Here is a 24806-nt window from a genome sequence, read left to right as displayed (position 1 = left end):
TGCTCTGCAGCCTGCTGTAATCCTTTTGCTAAGCACTTTGTAGGCTCAATCTGTTCTGACTTGGACTGTACATTAGCAGCAACTGGATCAGATGGTCCTAGGGTGCCAATATGTCCAACTGTGTGGGATACCTCAGCTTGTGCAAATGGAGGATTTGGACAGGATTCTTGGAACTTTGAGACCTACCACCTGTTTGCACAACCTTTGCCCCTCCTGGCTGCTCACATCTGCCAGGGAAGGGGGCTGGCAGACTGGGTCCAGGAGACAGTAAATGCCTACCTGAGAAATGGGGTGGTTGCTCCTGCCTTGAAGTGGGCAGTGGTGCGTTCACCCCTAAAGAAACTTACTCTGGACCCAGGAGAGTTGAATAACTACTGTCCAGTCTCAAACGTACCATTCTTGAGTAGGGTGATTGGGCAAGTGGTGCCTGGCCAGCTTTCCCCCAAGGTTCCCTTTTGTCCCTCCATGCTTTTCTTAGCTCCGTCTTGCACTACCAGCAGATCTCAGGGAGGCTGTGGAAACTGTGAACAGGTGCCTGGCTACAGTTTTGGAATGGATGAGGGCTAACAAATTGAAACTTAATCCCAATGAAATGGAGGTACCACTGGTGGCGGGAAGGTCTGACCCAGGAAATGTGTTATCCCATGTTCTGGTAAGGGTTGCACTCCCCTAAAGGATCAGGTTCATAGCTTGGGGGTGCTCATGGACCAGGGCCTCCTGTTGGATAAACAGGTGGCAGCGGTGGCCAGGAGTACCATTCAGCAGCTTCAGCTGGTGATCCAGTGGCAGCCCTTCCTGGGCAGAAAAGATCTTGCCACTCTGGTGCATGCCCTGGAAACATCTAGATTAGATTATTGTAATGCATTGTATGTGGAGCTGCCCTTGAAGACTGTCCAGGAGCAACAGTTGATACAGAATGTTGTGGCCAGAGTGCTCACTGGAGTGGGTCGTAGGGACCATATCATTCCAGTCTTGTTCAACCTACACTGGTTTCCAGTTTGCTTCTGAGCTCTATTCAAGGTGCTGGTATTGACTTTGAAGCCCTGTAGAGCCTGGGACTAATGTGCTTTAAGGATCTCTGCCTGCTTACTTCAGTCATCCTCAGAGGCTCTGCTTTGGTTGCCCCCGTTTGAGGCTTGATGGGTAGCAATCAAAGAAAGGGTCTTCTCTATCATAACACCAAAACTTTGGAACTCCTTCTCCATGAAGATTCTCTAAGGAGAGTCATCTATCTCCCTCTATCGATGTCTTTCACCAGCAGGTGAAGGCTTCTTTGTTTCATCTGGCATACCCCCAATAATGGTTATTGGCCCTCCTTCTGGTGTTGTTTGTTTATGTGTTTTTAATTGAATTTTATAATTTTAACTGTATTTTTAATTGTTCTAATGTTTTTATGTGCATTGCCTTGTAGACCCTGATTGGGTGAAAGACAGCATAAAATGTTTTATATTTTAGCTGGCACTGGTTTGAGACCAAGTGACTACGGGCCAGCATGGATTATGCTGTCTTCATGGCAGACCATGCTACTGGGGCGGGGTGGATATTCAGCAGGAAAAGATGTTTTCCACAGGTACCTCCTACTTTTCAAGTTGTGCAAGTTGTGCAGAACAGAGATTCACTGAGAATATGAACAATTTCTGGGTTGATGCATCCTTAAACCAATAAAGGCAAAATTTGAAACATCCATAGGCAGGCAGAATCAATCTGAAACTGTCCGTAACAAAAGGACAAGCAGGTGCTTCTAACACAAAGTGGCTGGAAGGTGGTGGTGCATGAAGGGCATCTCCCTCTAAGCCTATGGTCACTGTCCATCTAGCAGCCCCTAGGTTGCACTGCTGATGTCAGCAAGGGAAGCTAGTCCTTTCAGCAATCTTAATGCTTTCACAGACCTGTCTGTGATTACTCTGCCTCCATTGTCTCTGCCCCACTGTTTCTGATAGAAATGGAAATTCCTCTTCCTCCTCAATCACTCCACTGTGATTTCCATTAGGAAGCCATTCTCCCACCACCACTGATTATTAGGAACAAGCCAATGTGACTTGTGTGCTTGATTTTCTCAAGCATTCATTATATGCTGAACTCCCAGTGCTGGATGTCTGATATAATAGTCTCATTACAATCAAGATAAGCAGGCAGCTGGTACACATCTTAATCAAAATTGCTTTCTTTTTATTCTATTTGTATGGTTTTGTGCTTTAACTCAGATTTTGATCTATTCTCAGTGGTAATCTATTGTTTAAGAAAGGTTAAATAGAGTTAAATGGTAGAAAGCTATGCCACAAAAAATGGATGAACTTTTTTCAGTCTTACTACATTGACTGGAATATTAATGTTCAGCAGAGTAGCAGAAATGTGTATATAGTTCAGATGAAATTATAATGGTATGGTTTAGGATGTAGCAGAGTTTTCTATCGTAACTTGACTAATACTGTGGAGTTGTCTCCACATGGAGACTTGTCTATCCCCTTCTGTTGCTGTCTTCTGCCAGCGGGTAAAGACTTTCTTGTCCCATCTGGTGTTCCTTATGTTTTAATTGTTATTTTTATGTGTTTGTATGTGTATTTTAGCTTTGGTTTAAATTGTTTAATGATGTGTTTTTGTTTGGTTTTAATTGTTTAAAGATGTGATTTTATTAGGCATGTTTTTAATCTGTCATCTGCCTTGGTGGCTCTGATGAAGGCATAAAGGTGGGGTATACATCAAGTCTAGAAATACATAAAAATGAAATGAAAATAGCATTGCAATTCTTGTGACAAAAGCCATTATCTTGGATTAAAGGTAGGGTTGCCAACCTCCAGTTGGGGGCTGGAAATCTGCTGGAATTATAACTGATCTCCAGACTACATAAATCATTTATTTATTATTTAAAACATTTATTCTGCTTTTCCTGGAGAAAATCGCTGTTTTGGAAAGTGGACTGCATGGCATTATACTCTACCAAGGCCCCCCGCTCCCAAAACCCCATTTCCTATGCTCCATCCTCAAATCTCCAGGTATTTCTGAATTGAGTTGGCAACCCTAATTAAAGGAACTGAAGCCTTTTATTCTTAATTGTGCGTGGGGCTGGGGAGGACTGTCATCGTTGATTTTGACAAGCTTCTCTTTTCCCTTTTAACAGGAACTGTTACCGTAGAAGATTAGTCAGATGCCTCCTTTATTTTCCTTGCATCACATGGTGTGTCATGCAAGGCTAGAAATACAGGCCACATAACTTAAATGCATGAAAAATTAGGCAAACACAATGGAAGGCACTCATACTGCACTCCAGTTGCACAGACCCATTATGGAGCTTTGCTACGTCAGTTTCTGTCTCCCAAAGGGAAAAGTCAGAGGATTCACATACAAGGGTTGTGTTACTCTAGACAGATCCAATAAACGTTTTCATAACTGCTATCAAGTGAGGGAAGGCTCAGAGGCGGCAGGATCAAGTGGGCAAGCCTACGAAAACATTGGAGACATCTTCTTCAAGCAAACTCCTACTAAGGATATTCTCGCTGAGCTGTATAAGCTAAATGCTGAAAAGGAGAAGCTATTAGCCACTTTGCTGAGTTCCAGCCACATTCTAGGAGTTAAAATGGGAAATCAGGATGGAAAGCTAGAAGGAGTGTCTCAGAGTCTTGCGTATAACGATGAGGATAACCTGGGTTTCAGCGATCAACAAGAAGCTTTTTTGGGATCTGTGGAAATTAAGCCCACCCTGAAAAACAAAAAGGCAAGAAAATTTAGCAAACGGAGAGAGAGCATTGAGGATTTTATAAACAAAAAAATAAAAAGAAAGGTCCCTGCAGTTTTGGATCATTCAGCATCGAAAAGCAAAGACATTTTGTTGGGATGTGACAAACAGAGTTCTTCCAGACATCCTGGTAATATTTCTTCTAGTTCTTATCAGGCAAAAACCGCAGGCCAAGATGATTTATCATCAGATATTAATATACCACCAGAAAGATCAAGAAGAGACTGGCTTTTGCTTGAGGACACTTGGGCTTTTGGCTCTGATACAGACCTCTCTGTTTCTTTTTCTGAATATGACAATGATGTGTTGGGACACTGTTTTGCACATTCCAGCCATAGTCTGTTAGAAGATGTAGAGGGTACCCTTAAAGTGATGCAAGAGCAGCCAAGCAGCCTTTTAATGCACAATTTCCAAGAAATAGCACCCAACAAATCTGAGACCTTTGATATGGCTGCTACATCAAAAAGACTACACAGTGAGAATCGTATCGCGGAGGTTGGCAACACCAAACTTGATGTTAGAGAGCATTCAAAAGTACAGAACGAAGAACACCTACAGAGAGCCTTAAAAAGCCCTGTAGAATGTGGCCAAAGAGTGTACAGTAGCAAAGAATGTATTAATAGTGTATTTGCCCCTGAGATACAAGAAAAAGATTGTGAAGGCTCTGTCCAACAATATGAAAGAGAACAAGAGCATGTTATTGATGAATCATGCAAGCTGGCGGGAGCAGTCAATAAAACCCTACTGAAAGTTATACAAAATGACAGGTTAGATGAGACTGCAGAATGGAAAAGATTACAGCATCTTACAGGAGCAGAAAGGAAACCCTCAGGCTTGGGATATGAAAAAAGAGCTACAGTCCCCCGGGAGAGCAGCAGACATTTGTCTTTACACTTGCCAGTAGGTTTGAATCCTGATATTTGTCAGACAAGGACCAATGTTAAACAAGAAGATAAAAGGAAGCCATCTCCTCCTTTAGTAGCAGTTAGCAATGTTTTTAATAATTCATATCCAGCATCAAATATACACAAGCAGATGTCTCCTCCTTCGTCCTCAGGACTGCCTAGCCCACAGTTCCACCACAGAATACTTCCATTGCCTACACCAGACGCTGCAGAAGAATCTGGGTTTGGTGACCCCAAAAGTTCAAAATACTATATTACAAATCTCCTTTTGGATAGAGATTTGGAAGCACACCCTCTGAAGTTTTATGAATCTGAACATTCCGGACTCTTTATGAGACAACCAAACATACATCAAGGTGCTACAGAGGACCTTTTGAAGGAAAGCATCCCTACAGAAAAAGCTAATATCCAACTACATTCAGGTTAGTGATTTGAAATATTTAAAAGTATATAGTAAGATGAAGCACATTTTTACCATTAAGCTTTCCTGTGTGAGTCCCATTGAAATGAATGGGACCTGCACCAAACAACCTTGTGTTAAGCCATCAAACATGTGCCTTGGCAGTTATGCTTAACTGGGAAAAATTATTTGGGATGAAAATGATATGTTGAATTATTTTATGAATGGATTACATTTTAAAATGTTGTTATGGTGCTTAGGGGTTAAGCTGGTTTGCCTTAGTGGAGGCTGTGGGCCAGGATGACAACAGAAAAAGGCAAGTGAAGGTACAAATGTGACATAGTATTTGTGAGACTGCAAAGCACTTGGTTTATAAACCTTTTTGACAAACATATGAAAAATCATACACAAATAATTTGTGGGTGTATTCACTGTTTCAAGCACTCTTCTAAATCCCAGCTGCCAACTAACAAATCCATATTAATGGCACCAGTGCTGTACAACAAACTTTGAACCCAAATGTTAGAGAACTAGAAAACTGTAAAGTAACTGTACAGTTCTGTCATTATTACTAATGTTGTTGGTGTTTTTGGCGTGTGTGTGTGTGTGTGTGAAGTGCTGTCAAGTTGCTTACTTGTCTGTCTACTTGTATCCCTATTCCATCTCCATTCTCACCAGTCTTTGAATGAACCTAACCCCAGAATTCCCATCTCAAACCCTGCTGGAGCTTTCACATTTGCTCCCGTGTATTCGGCTATACAGTCAAGCACTAACAGCTACATACTAAGTAAAGACAACAGCAAGTGAAGGCTGTTGTCTGCCGGGCCTGCTTGTGGCAGATGATTGGCCACTGTTGGAAACAGGACATTAGGCTAAAGGGACCATTGGTCTGATCCAGCATGGTTACTTTTTTATATTCAGTCACATAAAGTATTTTGTGCTTTTTGTTTTTTGGGGAAATGTATGATGTGGAGAAAGCTAATATAGATTTTTTTCATAATAGTGGAAACCTGGTTTACTTAATGAAATTGATGGGCAGTAGATTCTTGAAAGACAAAAGGGTTACTTTACACAATGCCTAATTAACCTATGGAATTTGCTGCTACTAGTAATGGTCGCTTAGTTGGCTTTAGATGGTAGTAGACAAATGCATGGATATTGGTCTGAAAATAGATGGGATGGCTAAATGGAACCTGTGTGTTCAAAGGCAATATACCTCTCAACATCAGTTGCTCAGGTGCAAGAGGGAGGAGAACTATTGCATGTCCTTCTTGTAGTAGTACTGGAAACATCCAGTTGGCTCCTATAAGAAATGGGATGCTGGACTAGATGGTCTGACCCAGTAAGCTATTCTTATGCTGATGTTTAATAAAATATTGGAAATCATTTCTACAGGAAGCCCTGATATTTGAATGATCAATGCTGTTCTTGAAAACCTGAAAGGAAATGTTGCTTGAGGTTAGGCCCTTTAGTTATCACCGCACATAAGCTAGCAAATGCTTTACTTACTAGCTACTGCTAGAACAATAAGCTGGTCTTACATTTTTTTTAAAAACTTCTTCATAAGATTATGTCCTACCAGTTTTTCCATTGGTGAAAAAGAGAGGAGGGGGGCTCTTTCACCAAGAAGGTTATTCTGGGCATGACGGCATCATCTTGTGTTCTTGAAAAAAAATCAGTTTTATAAAACAAAAAGGAGCCTTTTGCAAGCTTGTTGGAAAAAAGACAGCTGATAATGGATGTAATTCATATGTTCGGCGTAAAATGTCTCAATTTTTATTTCCAACCAAACGCTCTTAAGGAAAATGTATACTGTTCTTGCTATATAAATGTGTCTTCCTGGTAAAAGCCCATCATTGAAGTGTAGTGAAGTGAGTTAAATTACTCAGTGAAAACCTAGAAGATGCTTAAATGTTTCATTCTGGTCACAGATTAACAACTCTATATTCTATGTGTCAAAAAGGCCATGCATTCATACCAGTTTCTTGTATCATGATACATTTTTTAAAAGCTTACTATGACAGTTTTTTTACAAAGAGCCTGGGCCATCCAGGTCAAGGCGAGAAATAATTTACTAAACTAAAATTACCATCGTGCAGTCACAATATTTTGCTGGACTAGAGGGATAAATATAATAAGTCCAATTACAGATACTAACTTTACATGGTAAATAATACAGTTTTTGTTTTTAATTCTGTGTTTTCCTTTCATGTGTTGGGTACTTGGATATATAGCTGGTAATGTAAGTGGGAAAATTCGGTACATCTTTTAATGAATTGTGAGTCAGAAATAAACATGTTCTAAAAAGGCAGTATTAGAAAAATAAGATTTAATTATAAATAGCAAATATAATGAATGCTCTGTTTAATAAAATCATCGGTATACTACATTGTAATGTAATAAATGCAGTTAAACAATGCTTATGTAAGACATCAGTATTGTAATGTGCTAAGGGATGTTTTTGGCAGCACAGAAGTCTGTTGACTAAATTGATGGGATATCTCGAAGTGTTCACACACACATTATAAGTTAAGATGTCACAAAGAGTAGGGTTGCCAATTCTGGGTTGGAAAATTCCTGGAGATTTTGGGGGTGGAGCATGGGGAGAGTGGGGTTCAGAATGGGGAGGGAGCGCAACATGGTATAATGCCATAGAGTTAGGGTTGCCAACCTCCAGGTGGTGGCAGCAGTTCTTCTGCTATTACAACTGATCTCCAGCTGATAAAGATCAGTTCACCTGGAGAAAATGGCCCCTTGGCAATTGGACTCTATGGCATTGAAGTCCCTCCCCTCCCCAAACGCTGCCCTCCTCAGGCTCTACCCCAAAAACCTCCCACCGGTGGCAAAGAGGGACCTGGCAACCCTACATGGAGTCAACCCTCCAAAGCTGCTATTTTGTCTAAAGGAACTGATCTCTGTCATTTGGAGATCAGTTGTAATTCCAGGAGATCTCTAGGCTTCATCTAGAGGCTGACAAACCTCGTCCACAAAAAAGTAAATAGGTGGAAGAAATTGCTGGTGAACAATGTACTCTAAGGGAAGTGAGAAATCATTTTGACTGGAATCTTTCGTCTGTGATAGTAGCCTGTAGGAGGCAAAGGTACCACCGCTGCCAAAGGACAGTATAGCAAGATGAGGCCCAGGCCTGATCTGTTCTTCCTCTTTCTAAGCCACTGGTTAACCACTACAGTGGAGGCTTTGGGCCTGTAGTGAACCATAATTAGGGTTGCCAAACTCCAGGTAAGGCCTGGAGATCTCCTGGAATCACAACTTACTTACAGACTATAGAGATAAATTTCCTAGGAGAAAATGGCTGCTTTGGAGAGTGGATTCTATTGCCTTATATTCCACTGAGATTTGTCTCCAGGTTCCATTACTAAATCTCCAAGAATTTCCCAACCCAAAGTTTTCCCAACCTTAACAATAATGGAGCTACAGTAGTATGAAAAGTTGGTGAGCTGTGTCTTTTAATTAAGCCCAGTGCATTCTTGTGACTGGTACAGGACTGTATCCCATCTTAAAACTGTACAATCAGAATAATTATGCTCATAATTCATAATTTTAATATTTGTATTAAAATATGTTCTTCATAGTTAATTGCCTGCAGTCTATCTTTAACTGGGTCTCTTTTGTATAATAAGAGGGAAGAATGATGCTGAGAAGCAATTTAAATTAGTATTTTAGAGCCACTTAATCTGGTTAACTTTTGAACTTAACTTTGAATTTAATAAGTCAACAGACCATGTGAGGATTTTCTGGAAAATGACTTTAAATGTCCTTGTTCTTGTGGGGAGGGGATTTCCTTTTTATTCTGACAGAAAAAGTGATGAAGTGCAACTAATTAGACACATTTGATGGAAGGAAAGTATGTGGTTCAGAAGACTGAGTAACTTTTTACTTCATACATGAGTGAATAGGGGTGAATGTTTAGTAAACTTGCTGCAGTATGGAGAAGAGGAAATGAATTATGAATAGAAGAGAGGTATCCTTTTTATTCATTCAACTGGAGGATAATGAAGGCATAAGGGAGGGAAACAAAACTCTGGCAGGGGGAAAAAACTTTGGCAGCAGGCTCCACCTCACCCTACATGTGTTTATGGGAGATATGTATAAAATCTATCTATGTATAAATGTATACGTATACGGGGCTCTCTGCATCCAGTTTCTAATTGGACTGAGAAAGTCATTTGCCCGTACATTTATTTATTTTTATGTTTATAAAATATTTAAACCCTGCCTTTCCTCTTGGCTCAGGAGTGTATGTAGTTGCCAACAAATACACTTAGGTTGGGATTGGGGCTTACAGGTGCAATTCCCCCTCCCCCATGTTCATTGTTGGAACATCTGGAAAAGCATAAAGGAACTTTTGTGGTCCATTGCCTTTTGTATATAACTAGGGTTGCCAACTGCAAGGTACTAGCTGGAGATCTCCTGCTATTACAACTGATCTCCAGCTGATAGAGATCAGTTCACCTGGAGAAAATGGCCGCTTTGGCAATTGGACTCTATGGCATTGAAGTCCCTGCCCTCTCCAAACCCTGCCCTCTTAAGCTCCACCCCAAAAACCTTCGCCAATGGCGAAGAGGGACCTGGTAACTGTAACTGTAACTGAAGATGAAATATTTTTCTTAGACAGTTATATACAACAGATCGTCAAATTATTTTGCGCTAAGAGTTACTCTTAGGATTGCCAATTCCGGCTTTGGAAATTCCTGGAGATCTGAGGGTAGTGCCTGGGGAAGGCAGAGTTTTGAGAGGGGAGGTAGCTCAATAGGAAATTATAGTGAGTTTTTTTTACATTGTTAAAATTTTGCTTTATCTTCAGTACAATAGTTAGGATGACAGACTGTGGCTTGCCAGTTACATAGCAGTAACTTGTCTTTTGCTAACATCTTTGCACTTCATGTCAAGAAAAGGTAATCTCATGTGAGGAACATTTGTTCTTGTAATGAACTTCTTTATCAGAAGTCCTTGAACTTTCAAAGGCAACAGTTATGCCTCCATGAATAATGTCACATAATTGCCCAGCACAGCTGCAAAAAAAAAAAAAAAAAAGAACCATATGAAAAATATATTAAAAGAGATTGAAGCAAGTTACTTCTTGGGCAGTTAGATGCCTATAACTTTGTTTAGCTATGCAGAATTGATAGATGTCAGTAAAAATAGAATTTCATAATGTTTTCTTTGCCTAACGTTTAGTTACACCCACAAGGAGCTATGGAATTCCTGCAGAACACCAGTGTAGTGTAGCGGTTATTTGACTAGGATCTGGGCTTGAATCCCCAGTCTGTCACAGAAGCTTGCTGGTGTCCTTTGCCAGTCATTCTCTTTCAGCCTAACCTACTTCACAGAACTGTTATTATAAATGGAGGAGAGGATAATGATGTTATAAGCTGTGTTGGGTCTCCATGGGGGGGGGGAATTGAGTATAAATATCAAGATCTATATATCTGTTTCTCAAGTGTGACTCCCATCTGTGGATATCTAAATCTGCAGATCAGGGCCATGCTTACCTCTGCCTGAGACCCTGGAGAGCCGCTACCGGTCTGAGTAGACAATGCTGACTTTGATGGACCAAGGATCTGATTCAGTACAAGGCAGCTTCATGTGTTCAAAACAGACAGTTCGGCAAACTTGGGGGACTCCCCAGGTTTGCAGAAAATTCTGAAAACTTTAACAAATAGAATGGGGGTTTAAATTCCCTCTCCAAAAACCCATATTCATTGTCTGTGCATGCGCAGACAATGAACCTATCTAATCTTGTGGCTCCAACATTGGTGTTGATGGCTATCACGGCAGGCCAGGCAAAGGAGGCCAGGAGCCGCACCAGGCCTGCCGGGGGGGTGGGGCGGGGGGGCAGCAGATGCAGCAGGCCAGGTAGTGGAAACTGAGAGCTTGCTGGGAGCAGAGTTGCTTGGGGGAGCTGGAGCTGTTCCGCATCACCCACATCTTTTTGAGCAAGGTTAGAAATATACTTTAAATAAAAGCAGGTGTATCAGGAAGCTGAACTCTGTATTGAGAAGCATGCTTTGTAGGTTTCCTGTGCTCACCATCAAATGTACTCTCTTTAGCTTTATGATCACTTACTTGCTGTGGAGAATTCAAAGAACAGCCTTTCATGTGACAATTGAGCTCCCTATGTGATCATGTGAACTTTAGGTTGCTGATGTTGGGTTCCCTTCTCCTGTCTCTACTGATGATGATGTTGATGATTTGGTTTGGTTTGGTTTGGTTTGCAGTGGAGAAGATGGCTTTCACAAATGCCACAGTAATGTGTACTGGGATGGCAGAAAGCTTTCCCCAAGTGATTCCTGCAGAGGGAGTAACATCACAAACAAATGGTTTTATATATACTGTTTTATGTGAATATCCATCCAGGACTGTTGAGGCCAAAAAAGCATTTCTGGGCAGGGAGCCCATGTTACTTTGCCAGTTAATCCATTTGGAAATGGTTATTCTTCTGAATTTGTCCAGAAGCTGGAACTCTGTGTTACATTTCATAATTAGCAAAGTCTGTTTCTTACCCTGCTTCAAACCGTGTTCCTTTTGTGAAGCAAACAAACCTGAAAGGAGTCACAAATAAGTGAATTTGGAAGATTCAAAGATTCTGATTATTTTGATAAATAAAAATATATGTATAGTATAGGGATGCACTGTTATTGATTTATTATTCATAAATCTCTGGAACTCTCTGACAGAAAAGACCCAGGCTCTGAGAGACTCGCTCAGTACTGCAGGGCCTGTAAGACAGATGTTTTGCCAGGCTTATGGTTGAGGGCAGCGACAGTTCCCATCTGACCACTGGCCCCGAGCACTGAAGCCTGCCCTTCCCAACTCCACTCTTACTTCATCCTTGGTCATCTCTGATATCTGGGGTTCTTTATTCATTATTCTGTTTTTATACTCCACTCCACCAAGAGAAGATTGTGTACCAGCCATCACTATGTATAATTTATGGAATTTGAAATTTTAAATCAAATTTAGACTGATTATTATTGTAGATTATTGTTACTGTTTTGCAGAAATTGTATTATGTTGTTACTGAATTGTGACCCGCCCTGAACCCTGCTTTGGTGGGGGAGGCCGGGATAGAAATATGACAAAATAAAGAAACAAACAAAATGCATATCATACACCATGTAATATAGCACATGTGATTGGTTATTTCTTTGTCAAACTAAAGTTGTGTTCAATTAACATGGAATATTGTAAGAACCCCATCTTAAACACAGTGGCTATAATCCAGCAAATTAGAAACATGAATGTCCTGTTGGTTGGAATCCCACAGAAGCTTCTTAAAATTGATTGAAGTTAGTGGGTTTTAAGCAGCCTAACAAGGCATAGGATTGCAGTCATTTTTTGCTACAGGAAGTCGATGGGTTTCTTTTCCTGAAGGCCAAACTTACATTGTAGAGATTACCCATACCTGTTCAACAGACCACGCTGGGATCCAGAGTGAGGGGCCTTCCACAGGCCTCGGGTACAGTCAGGTACAAATCTGTCCATGAACCTTAGAACTGAGATTGCTAAATAGAAACTAATTCAATTAGAATTTTAAAAATTAGGGACACCTTTTCAGGAATGCTCACCATAGATGACTACACCATTGTAAAACAGGCACAAACTATGTAAGGCACTGGGATATCTGTGACTCTATATATGTTTTCTGTTAGAAGCAACCACATTGGGCCTGAATAAACCCTTTCACACAATTATCTGTAAGTTCTCCCCAGTGTGTGTGTGTGTGTGTGTGTGGGTAAATTGCAACTTCAGAGTATGTATGAGGATTGATTTAAGTTTGCTATGTTCTTGCTGGGCGGGAGATCTCTCACCCCCAGTGCGACTTTCTCGCTGCCTCTTAGCTGGACAGCAAGAGAGAAATGCGGGGGATAGGGAACCAGTGTCCAGCACCCTGATGTGCTGTCATTTCTGGTGCAATCAGAAGTGATGTCATCACACCACTGATGATGCTCTAGCATAATCAGTCAAAGCTCTATGGTTAACCCATAGAATTTTGGCTGAATGCTAGAGCATCATCAGCGATGTCATTACATCACTTCCGATTATGCCCTAAGTGGCATTAGTGCATTGTCATTATGTTGCTGACGAGGGCCCCTCCACAACTGTGACTCTCCCGCTGGTTGCCAGTCTTGTGCTGGGAACATGGAACATGGGGAAATGTTAATCTTTCCTTCTCTAGCATTGTGGTCCTGGAGCAATTCCCCCCTCCTTGTTGAGTTTTAAAAGAACTACAGTACAATTCTAAACAAAGTTACAGCCTGCTAAGCCTGTTGACTGCAGTGGATTAAGAAGGGTATAGCTCTGTTTAGGACTGCACTCTCAGAGCTCTAGTTCCAAGAGTCTCATCTAGTTTGGCCACAAACATCACAGGTGAAACATCACAGACAGAACTTCCATATCGCGTGATACTGGCTCAAGTGCAGCTCTTTTCAACATAGACACTTAAAATCCTCTTTGGACATTGTTACACATGTTGATTTCAACTCACATAAAAGGATAATGAATGTGAGTGCATTGTTCCTATCCCAGTTTGTGCATGATTGCCAGATTGTGTGCATGGTGTCTTCATGTGTACAATGTGTGTATACAGAAGCTATTTCTCTGTGATTGGGAATGTTTAAAAAGTTGTGTTCCTAGGTGAATAGAACCTATATTTTTATATTTATTTGCAAGTAGACACCGTGCTCTTGGCCTGGTGATCACACAAAGGCTGAGAATATAAGAGATACAAAAAACGTTGTTGCATATCTTAGCATATCTTAAAATATTCTTTGAACTATAACCATACAGTTATATGGTTTCTTAAAACTTTACTAAGTCATTGTAAAAGAATAAAGAGTTGTTTCTGTGTAACAATCTATTTGAGAATTAAGTATAGGAAACAAAAACTATAAAGACTGGGTGTTGACTTGGTTTGGAATTTAAGAGTTGAATGTTGTAATGGTGATTCAGTACCATGCTCAGGAAGAGTATGGAGTGGGAAGTGTGTTGGTAAGGATAGTCTGAATGCTATTTAATTTAACCAAACTAGTTAAAAAGAGACTCTTGAGGAGAGATGAGTTTTTTCCCAATATGCTCCCTTTCAAAAGAGGGTGAACAGCTGAAAACATGTTTGCAATGGAGAAAGAGCCGTTCCAATGTGAGAAGACATGGCATATGTTTCTGTGGTGTCATAAAGAATCCTGGATTTCACAAAGGTAACCCTGTTTTAGAAGGTAAGCTGCTGTTGCTGAGTATAATTGAAAATGCTAGCTTGCTAACCTTTTAACATAATAAGGATTGGGATTTTTACAGAGCAGTCCTATAAAGAGTCCAAGCCAATTGAAGTCAAACTGGAGTAACTCTGTATAGGATTGCACAGCTAGCCCTCTATTATTGCTTTCCATTAGCAGGTGAAGACTATTTTGTTTTGTTTGGCATAACCCCAACATGACTGTTATTGACCTTCCTCTCTGGTTTTGGTGTTTATATGTTTTAATTGATTTTTAAATATATACTTTATTTCAAATGTTTTAGTGTTGAAATGTTTTAATGTTTTGAAGTTCATCACCTCGGGGACAGTATTTGGGTGAAAAGGTGGCATAGAAATGTTTTAAATAAAACAAGTAATGGGAAAGGAGAAGTATCAGCAGAAGCAGGTTGGGTAAAGGAAATGGTAGTAATACAATATACCTCATGATCCAGATTATTTTGTTTTGTAAACTGTAAATGACAGCACATCAGGATGCTGGACACTAGTTCCCTATCCCCTGCATTTTTCTCTCGTTGTCCAGCTGAGAAAGGCACACATACAATACAATAACCATTAAATATAATTCAATAAATACACCATTAAAATTCTAAAAAACATGCAAAAATATAATATCTTCCCACTTCAGTGTTTCTCTGGGCACTGAAGAACCTGCACCAAGATACATCAAAAGCAAATGGCTTAGATACAAACCTGCTACTTGTACAAGGTGGGCAATTTTCACTAGTTCCTCCTTCCTGATACAGCCCTCCCACACCACACCCCAACCATCAGGAGAGAGTATGAGGGCCTGCAGCAGGAAGGGAGAGGCAGGATAGCCATGCTGTATAAATTCTATGTTCTGTTTGTACATTACTAGAGTCAAACCCCTTGTTTTTCTCAAACCCTTAATTGGAATGATATAGTGTTCTGTAGAATAGAAAGATACAATATTCATCTTTGTAAGTATTCCAAGTAGAAAGGTTGGTAGCTCAGTATTCAGGGCAACTAACAATCTCACAGCAAGAAAAAATGCAACACACTCATTCTGGAGGGATAATAAGACTACATGGGGAGGAGGGAGATGGGAATATAGCACTCTGTGGGTGCAAGTTGCCAATGGGAACACTAGTGTGGATCCAAGCTGATTTCAATGAACTTAGAAAGGTGTAACTCTTCTTAGGGTAGCACTGGTAATCTTCTTTATCCCATTTAAATGTTGTGGCCTGAAAAACATAGAAAAAAAAACATTCAAAATGCAATACAAGAATATGCATTATACTATGAAATGAGTCAACATACTAGTCAAGTCAAGTTTATTTAAAACAGTCATAGACCAGAATATAAATAAGAACACAATTAATCCATAAGTAAAATAGCTTACATACTACCAATATACATCTTATTAAAATATGAATTTACATAAGGCATCTTTATACGCCACTCTGCCTTTTCTTAATTTTAAGAACCAGCCAAACAAATTTGGCAACTTTACAGGTAATCTCCTGCTGCTTATCCGATAGCAGGATTGAAAGAAGAGACCTTCTATTTTCATGAGGGTAACATGCAATTATAGGCACAATCAGGGATTCTCTAATCTGCCTATATATTCTACATTCAAAAAGAATATGTTCTAAAGTCTCTACAGAACCATCACCGCACTCACATAGACAACTTCCATATGGCACGCCTCTATATCTTCCCTCTAGAACAGCTGTGGGTAGCATGTTATATCTTAACAGGGTAAAAATCCTCCTATATTCCTGGTTATCCAATAACTTAATATATGGCATCATGACCAACCTATTCAACCCACTTATATCATAAAGAGGGCTCCTTAGCCTATTCATATCATGCTGTCTTTCAACATCCAATATACGAAATTTAACAATTTCTCTTGCCTGAGCATAGTCATTTGTTTTGTAGAGTTGTTTCGACAGGCCATAGTAGCTCAGTTTTTGCTCAATCATCTTACTCCAAGGGGAGACAAAGGTATCTGCCAGGGTGAGTGAAACAAGTTGCCCAGGGAAGTAAATCAGCTTAAGCCAGTAAAAAATGGCAGCAATCCAAACTCTAGCCTCGACTGTAACCATTCCAACCTCCAGTCGAATGGCAGCATTTGACACTCCAGTAGATACTTGGAGGATATTTCTTAAAAATTTATATTGAGTTTTTTCAAGCAACATCTTATTTGCCATTATACAGAGTGGGGCTCCATATAATAATTGAGCCAAGGATTTCATATTAAAAAGCTTAATAGCTGCCGCCACATTCCTACCCCCCTTAGACCAATAAAATCTTTGAATAGCCCCCGCACTCATCTGAGCATTCAATGAGACTTGGGCCAAGTGGGCATTCTTCGAACCAGACTCTTGTAAAGTTACACCTAGATATTTATAGGTATGTACCTGTTCTATCGGGGTAGTATCTATACGCCATGAGTGGTTTTTTGGCCTCTTAGCAAAGGCCATTATTTTTGTTTTTGAATAATTTATCTCCAAGCAGTTCTCCTTACAGTACTGGTTAAATGCATGGAGGGCCCTTCTGAGACCAATGGGAGTTCTAGATAATATTACTGTATCATCAGCATAAAGAAGAAGATGTAGGTGTTTGTCAGCTAACTTAGGGGGATGAAACGCTGGACTTCTCAAATAATCCACAAGATCATTAATGTAGAAGTTAAACAGTAAGGGAGCCAATATACAGCCTTGTTTCACTCCCTTTAGTGTTCTTATTTCCTTGGTCAGCTGACCCTGGGGATTACATCTTATTTTAATAGAGGTGTTTTCATGTAGGGCTCTAATTAGAAATAACAGTCGCCTATCTATGTTGGTTGCTTCCAGTTTTTCCCATAGGATGATTCTAGACACAGAATCAAAAGCTGACTTAAGATCAATAAATGCTGTATATAGGGAGACCGTTGATTTAGAGGAGTATTTAGCTATTAAATGCTCCATAATCATACAATGGTCCAAGCATGAACGACCCTCTCTAAATCCGGCTTGTTCTTCTGATAGGCAATTTTCCTGTTCTAACCAATCTCTAAATTTCCATTGCAGATGTCTTGCGTACAGCTTACTAATTATGTTTAATAGACTAATAGGTCTATAATTGGCTGGGTTTTCTTTGCAACCTTTCTTATAAATAGGGACAATTATTGCTAGGCCCCAATCAGGAGGGATCCTACCTGTTCTATCAACTGCAGTGAATAGTGCTGCCAGGAGGGGTGTCCACCATTCCACATTCCTTTTAATTAGGTCTGCAGAGATTAAGTCACTTCCCGGAGCTTTACCATTCTTTAGTGTACCTATAAGATTCCTCACCTCTGCATATTGCACAGGGGGCCAGCATGGGACACTATTCAAGTTCTCAGTGGAGGGGGCTGGGCTCTCCAAGCTAGAGTAGAGGGATCTAAAATGTTTTTCCCATGCTTCAGGTAGAATAGTATTATTGGAATTGGTTAAATTAGTGGAATTGGTTAAACGGCTCGAGGTCAAGGACCAAAATAAAGATGAGTTTTTATCCCTTATTGCTTGAGTTAGCTGTTGCCAAGCTAACTCCATTGACTCCTTTTTTTTTCTTACAGATGAGGGCTTTATAATGAGACTTCAAGCTCTTCATTACCCCCATCAAGGCCTCATTCTCAGTACATCGATATTTAATATAGGTGGCACTAAGGGCCCTCTTGGCTTCCCTGCATTCACTGTCAAACCAGGTTTTGGAGTGTACATTTATCCTCTTTTTACGTATATAGTTAGGCTTAGTGATCAGTTTGTATATTTCATCCGTTATCTGTTCATAGCATTCTAGCTGTGTGTCAATGTTTTCATCACCTAGTAATCTCTGGGCTAAGGCATTTAGAGGACCCGATTGAAGGAGTTCTTTAATACTTTTATCAGTTCTATCATTCCACCTGACTCTACAGTGTTTTCTCTCGTAAGTAAGGGTCTCTTTGTGTGTGTCTATAATGCGCAGGTTAATATCTGGGGATTCAAACATCATGATAAGTGGTAAGTGATCACTATCATAAAAAGAGGACACCTCAAAGGATTCAACAGCTTGGACAAAGTTGTCAGATACCATAATGTAATCTATAACACTCTTCCTAGTTCCTGAACAATAGGTAAATTCCGCCGGATGGTCGTTAGGGTATGAGCCATTTAGAATTAAAAATTTACAGCTGTTTGCCATCTGTGTCATCCTGTATCCGGCATAATTTGATTTTAAATCTTTGGAGGATCTAGGAAATGGAAGAACTGGATTCCTAATTTCGGGAAAGCAAACCTTGTATTTCATGTGTAAACTATTGTCATCCCTTCCCACCCTGGCATTAAAGTCCCCGCCGATGATCACATAAGTTGTCGAATTGATCTTTATAAGATGTCCTATGTAAGCCTCAAGCCCCTCCCATACAGTCTCAATTTGAGATTTAGTTTTAAAAGGGGGACAGTATATATTAATAATTAAATAAGATATCTGCTTATAAAATATGACCACAGCCATAGCAAGCTTCAAGTAAGGAGCTAAAACTTCAACTCTAATATTCAGGGCTGTGGAAACTAAAATCCCCAGACCCCCTTTTGCTCTACCATGAGGGGAGGGATCAGCTGCTAAATCGTATGATTTAAAACCATTAAGTATTGGAGTATGTAAACACCAGGTCTCTTGTACAAGTATAAAATCAAGTTTAGTTAAAAAATTATATGTATCCTGATCCCTAATCCTTGCCTCCCAACCCATAACATTCCAGGAGGCCAATGAAAGAGTCTGTGGTGCAGTTCCAGAGTTCAGTAGTAATGCCCCATCCAGTCAGTCCGCAGATATCATATCCAGTTGTCCAGACGAGTCTATGTATATTGAACCATTTTTACCAACACACCAGTTCATAACAGCATTTATGGGATGTATCGAAGGTAATTCAATTTCATCCCTCTGCTGAGGCTCAATACATGCCTTTCCCTTATTAAAATGCGGGGAGATGATTGGGAGCACTGGTCGGTAGGAGCACTACAGGATGTCCTCAGTTGAGTGGAGAACAGTCTGGTTCACAGGCACATCCCCTATTTCCATTAAATTACTCCTAAACTCATCCAGCCCGTTAATGATATCCTCTTGATCAACTCTTGAGAGAGAGGGAAAGATATTGAGTATTTCCTCTTCCATCATGTTGTTAAGCTCCTTACAATCCAGACTGGTATGAGATACTGGTGATTTCTCTTCAATAGAGTTTTTATCCATCTCTGCATGGGTAGTGTGGTTTCTCTCAGCTGGAATAGGCACCAAGGCCAAATCTTGCTGAAGCATTCCCATCTCAAAATCCCATTTCTTTCTCCCACAAACAGTCTGCTGGTTTGGGAGGAGGGGAGTAATCAGTAAGTTAGAAAAGGCTCTTACTGGAAAAATTCCTTTACTATTCAGCATATCCTTTTGTCTCAGCAACATTGAGGGAATTCTTGAACTCTTGAAGGTCAGCATAATTCTCTGGGCCTGATTCCAGTTGCTTACAGTTTCAGCCCGAGTAATGTCTATATTGGGGCCACTCATACTGAGCAACTCACTCAGATGTTTGGTGGCCAAGTATTTAGAATTCCATGGTGGCAAGTACCCTCTGTATCTGTAAACTGTTAAGCAAATCTTATGAGGTTGAAGAATCAGTAGTTGTTGGCAATTTTTGCATTGCTGTTTCCTCTCAATTTCTCTCTTTGCTGACTCTTCAGGAGCCCTACTTACAGTTGCTGAGGTAAGGGGTGAAAGCCAAGGATAATTAGAGTGTTCCTTATGTTTTGATAGAGTCTGCATCTTATCAGTTAGAGATTGTACCATTTGCATAAGCTTTTTTAAATCAGCTGTGATGTTACCAAGATGGGCAAAAATAATATCAACTGTTTTAGCAGTTAATTCAGAAAGTTTCAGAATAACTTCGGCCTGTTCCATCTGCTCTTCATTCTTATCTGAATCCTTAAAGGGAACAGCTGAGTTATTTACATCTTCATCTACACCAACACTGTCCTCCTCATTTATGTTGACTTCCAGGGGAGTAAACCGATTCGCAGTAGGCACATTAAAAACTGTAACGTTCCTTGAGGGAAAGTAGTCAGCTATTGTTGTCTGTTTGCTGGCAGGAGGAGAGGATATTTCCTCCTGTTCCCTTGGGCGTTTTCCACCTCCCATATTAAACTCGATAAGAGTTTAAGTCCGTCCAACCAGAACACAAATGCAGAAGCTGTCTAACTCTCCCAGCAGTGTTATGCAGAAATAGTCCAGGTGGCATGAATAGGGATAAGGAGAAAGAAAATATTGTTGTACTTGCGGAGCATAAGACTGCAGCTACTATCCGGTCGCCATCATGGCTCCTCCTCCACATACTAGTCAGATTCTCAGGTCATAACGTAACACCTCATTAGAGAACAGGTGGAATCTTTTTCTAGGACAAGATGAATTGCTTGCGCAATTCCTTAAAATTATGTGGACTAACCAGTAGAAGCCCAGTGATACAATTAACTGCACTTTCATCAGTATGTTACAATATATAAATTTCAGTGTCAGCCTAGCCTAGGACATGATTGATCACATTCAAATCCTTATTGTGCCCTGAAGCATGCTGGGTGGCCTTTGTCCACCACCACCCTATATCACAGGATTGTTACCTAAAAATGGAAAATGGGGTAACTATGCATGCCACCTTGAACTCCTGGGAGAAAGAACTTGATAAAAATATAATCAAGATCTAAATGTTTGTATGCAGGATACCACTCCTCAGTTAGGGGAAATGAACGATAGCTATTTGTTGTAATTTAAGGGAAGGAGTGTAATCGATGAAATAAACATCCTTTTGATTTTGGGTCACCTGCTAATATGCTTTGGGCCAGAATATGTGGCTCATTTTCAGGTTGGCTACCTACTGTTTAAACAGTACCTTAACCTGTATGTTTGCACAGTAATTAAACCCAACACTTTTGTTTTAATGGCTCTCTATTAATAGCTTTGTTTCTAGTGAGGAACATATGAGGGAACCTCTGTAGCTGCTACCTAGTAAAACAGGTTTTGCAAGCTTTTATAAGGACAGGTTTGTCAAAAGTGCTTTGATTCGAATCCTTCCATGTTGTTTTTAACAGAAAGGGGGGTGTATATGCGAATTCTCAAATCTTCTTCTGATAACCATTTATATATGGGCACATCAGCGCATTATGATAGTGACACATGATTTTTACACTACCCCTTTCCTGCACACATTCTCTTTGATGATAATCCAGTGTGCTCCTTTGTACAAATAAGTAGTCATTCGAGTGAGCAGTGTTAGTCAGCAGTGTTAGTCAGCAGTGTTACATCAGAACAGCAGGCTTATTGAGATAGATCACCCTGCCCCCCACTCTTTAGTGGACTTGCTTTGAGTTCTTCCACCAGACGTGTGTTAGATTTCAAATGCAGCCTTGTCAGGCACGCAGGACATAGTCACTCACATGACCAGCATCCACAACATTCTTATTGGGATGTATTTGCAAAAATGAAACTTTATGAAGAAACAAAGAAATCGTTTATTCTGACCTCTGAGTACATTTGGTGCTCAAATGCTTTATTTTATCATTTGGCCTTGTGGCACTCCCCATTCAGTTCCTGATTGCCTGGTCCTATGACCTGGCAGAGTGGAAAGTTTCTATTTACAGTTTCCATGTGGCTGTCTCCTGGAATAAACATGATAAACAAAATACAAAAGTGACATTATATATTCACCCACTCTCCTTTTCTGTTTACCTGGCTAATCAACAGCCACGGAGAATTCACAATGGTCCAAGAAAGATTTAGTAGGGAAAAAATAAGCATATAGGGATTGCAAAAAGAAAGGCAGATGGTTGGGAGTGATGTTCCAAACATACTTCTGTACTGCAGCTAAAGGCAAGAAAATGGGGAATGGGAGACAAATGAGATTGTAGAAATGGGATCAGTGCAAGGGAAAGTCATAAACTGTAGAACCACCTCTCCTTGATAGACCCCACTCACCAACTTCATTTGGCCCATCATTTTGCTGGAAGTGTCTGTTGTGACAGGGGAGAGTGAGATGGCTTGAATTATCCAAGAGACCCCATTCCCAGGAAACAACATTCTTTCCAGGGGAAAGGAGTAATAAACTCCTTAAATTGCCAGCTGAAAGGAGATGAGTTTCCTGCAAGGAGGTAACCACTTGACCATGTGCCAGGAAGGGGCAAAATGGATGGTTCAACCTGAGTTGGACCATTAAGGTTGGAGAAGTGCACTCTTAATTGATTGGGGAAAAAGGGTGCCCAGTGATCCATGTGGAGTGTCCCACCTTTGACTCAGGACTGGGCAAAGGGAGACCCCTTCATCTGGAGGAGGAAGGGTTAACAGATCTGGACATCCTGTTAGTGGCACTTGAGCTGGGATCAGGAACAAGGGAAGGGAATGGAGTGGCATCTGCCTTGATAAGTGTCTATGTTCTGTGTTTCAGCAGGCTTGTTTCCATCCCAAGGAGGGGATGCTACGGTAACACCTGTGTCTCTAAAGCTTAGATTAGCTTCCTATGTTTTATTTCCTTTTTTAGTTCTGCAATAGCCCTCTACTCTCCAGGGCATTAAGTTTCCCTGGAATTACTACTGATCTCCAGATTACAGAGATAGTTTTCCCTGGAGAAAATGACAGCTTTGGAGGACGGGGAGGCTGTATTATTTTGGCTAATGAATAACACAGGATTCTCTGAAATACCTAAGGGTTGGGAAAGCACAGCTCCGAGGACCATCAGGCTTTGGGACAAGCATGATGGGGCTCCGCCTCACTCTGGGATGGCTCAGTAATGCCCTGCTGGCACATCTCAGCAACCTTTTGGGCAACTTCTTCCCAGTGTTTTCTGGGCAAGGGGCACCAGATTGCACCAAAAGTTACTCAAAGCTATGTATACCTAGGCGTTTATTAAAGGAAGAGCGAGTTCAACTATAATGGTTTAGACCTGGTTCAATTATCACAAGCAGACTAACAATGCAGTAACATATAGTTGCTCGTCCTCATTTTAGCTCCTCTCTTAGAATCTATCCACATGACTCTTGGAGGACTTCATGACAGCCATGGTGTTTCATTGGCCCATACTGAATGGTAGTCATACTGCCACCAGAATCAATATTTCCTAATGTGATGCCTCGGAGCACCATGGCACCTGCCAACACTTCCCATGGTGCCCAACAATCTTTTCAGAATGTGCTCAGAGCCTTGTTATTGGCTGTCCTCATTCAAATGAAAAGGTTTCCCATGGTTGCAATAGCAGCCACTGGAGGATCAGGAGGACTGGTAAGCATTCCCCCTTCAAGATTTATTTTTTTATTTCATTTATATCCCACCTTTCTCTCCAATGAGGTTCCAGAGTGGCTTACATCCCTGTCTTCTTCTCCTTTTTACCCTCACAATAACCCTGTGAGGTAGGTTAGGCTGAGAATGTGTGTCTGCCTAAGATCACCTAGCGAGCTTCCATAGAAAAGTAGGAATTAGAACCTGGGTGTCCCAGATCCTAGTATGACATTCTAAGTGCTACACCACACTGGGCCTCCTTTTGATTCCTTCTCCTTCTGCATTCCCTACCAGGCTTTCTGTTCTTTCTTTTTTTATTTTCCTATGTTTTTTCTTGCTCCCTCCCCTCAGGCTTTCTTTCATTGTTTTTTATTCCCCTTCTGTAGTTCTTTTGCTGTTCATTTTTTGAAGTGACCAGGAGGGTATTGAGTTTGGCTCCACCTCCTGTGGCAGCCATTTTGGGGTGGCCCTCGCAACCCTTTCAAAATTCCAAAGGTTGTGGACCCTGAGAGAAACTTTCCATGTCACTCTTGGTGTATGTTAATTGGTCAGTTTTGCAGAAATAGTTATGAGTCAGTGTCAAAACCAGTTCCAAAATTATAATTTAGCATATGATGGAAATGGTTACATGACCCATCAGGTTGTGATGCAGATGGTTAGGTTACACGACCTGTCAGCCTGTATAGTGCCACCGAAACTCATCCCATACCAATGAAAAATCATGGATATCATAGTCTCAGAAGGGCAACAAAAATGGACCTTTGGTGAGAGCAGCATGGAAAATTGAGGTTTTTTGTTTGTTAATTTAGAAATGTGGACACCTCTTCTATGGAGGTATTAAGGGTTTGGCTGAACTGAAGGTTGGGTGAACATGGATTAAGCAAGGATTTTATTGAATTTATTGATAGAAAGCATGGAGCCAGTTTTGCCTAATTTTAATGCCCAGATCATTAAATGTAATATTGAATTGTGAATAATGAAAGCAGCACAGTGGGGGCCACCCACACAAACTAGGAGCCCAGCTTATCCGAGGGCTACAGAAAAATATGACATTTTAAATTAACCAAAAAGAAAAAAAATTCTCAAAAGGAGCCTGATAAGAACTGAAAGTGCTCCAGAAGGAACAGAATAGCAACAGCAGTTGAATGTCATTCAGAGGGGCAAGGGGGAGGGAAATCAGCCTGCTCTAGCCCCTGAAAGTACAGGGGACCCTAGAAGAGGAGATTG

General features: G+C 40.6%; 1 protein-coding gene across 1 annotated transcript in view; it reads left to right on the top strand.

Annotated features, from left to right (window-relative positions):
- The first annotated feature begins 3206 nt into the window (after positions 1-3206).
- Positions 3207-24806, top strand: part of FMN1 (formin 1) — a 172851-nt gene continuing 151251 nt past the window's right edge. Inside the window, exon 1 of the mRNA XM_056851867.1 lies at positions 3207-5060. Coding sequence (XP_056707845.1) covers positions 3242-5060 — 1819 coding nt within the window. The 5' untranslated portion in view covers positions 3207-3241. The remainder of the gene's footprint in view (positions 5061-24806) is intronic.

The sequence above is a fragment of the Euleptes europaea genome, chromosome 6, assembly GCF_029931775.1.
Source record: "Euleptes europaea isolate rEulEur1 chromosome 6, rEulEur1.hap1, whole genome shotgun sequence".
Taxonomy (NCBI): Eukaryota; Metazoa; Chordata; class Lepidosauria; order Squamata; family Sphaerodactylidae; genus Euleptes; species Euleptes europaea.
This window is presented reverse-complemented; position numbering and strand designations above follow the sequence as displayed.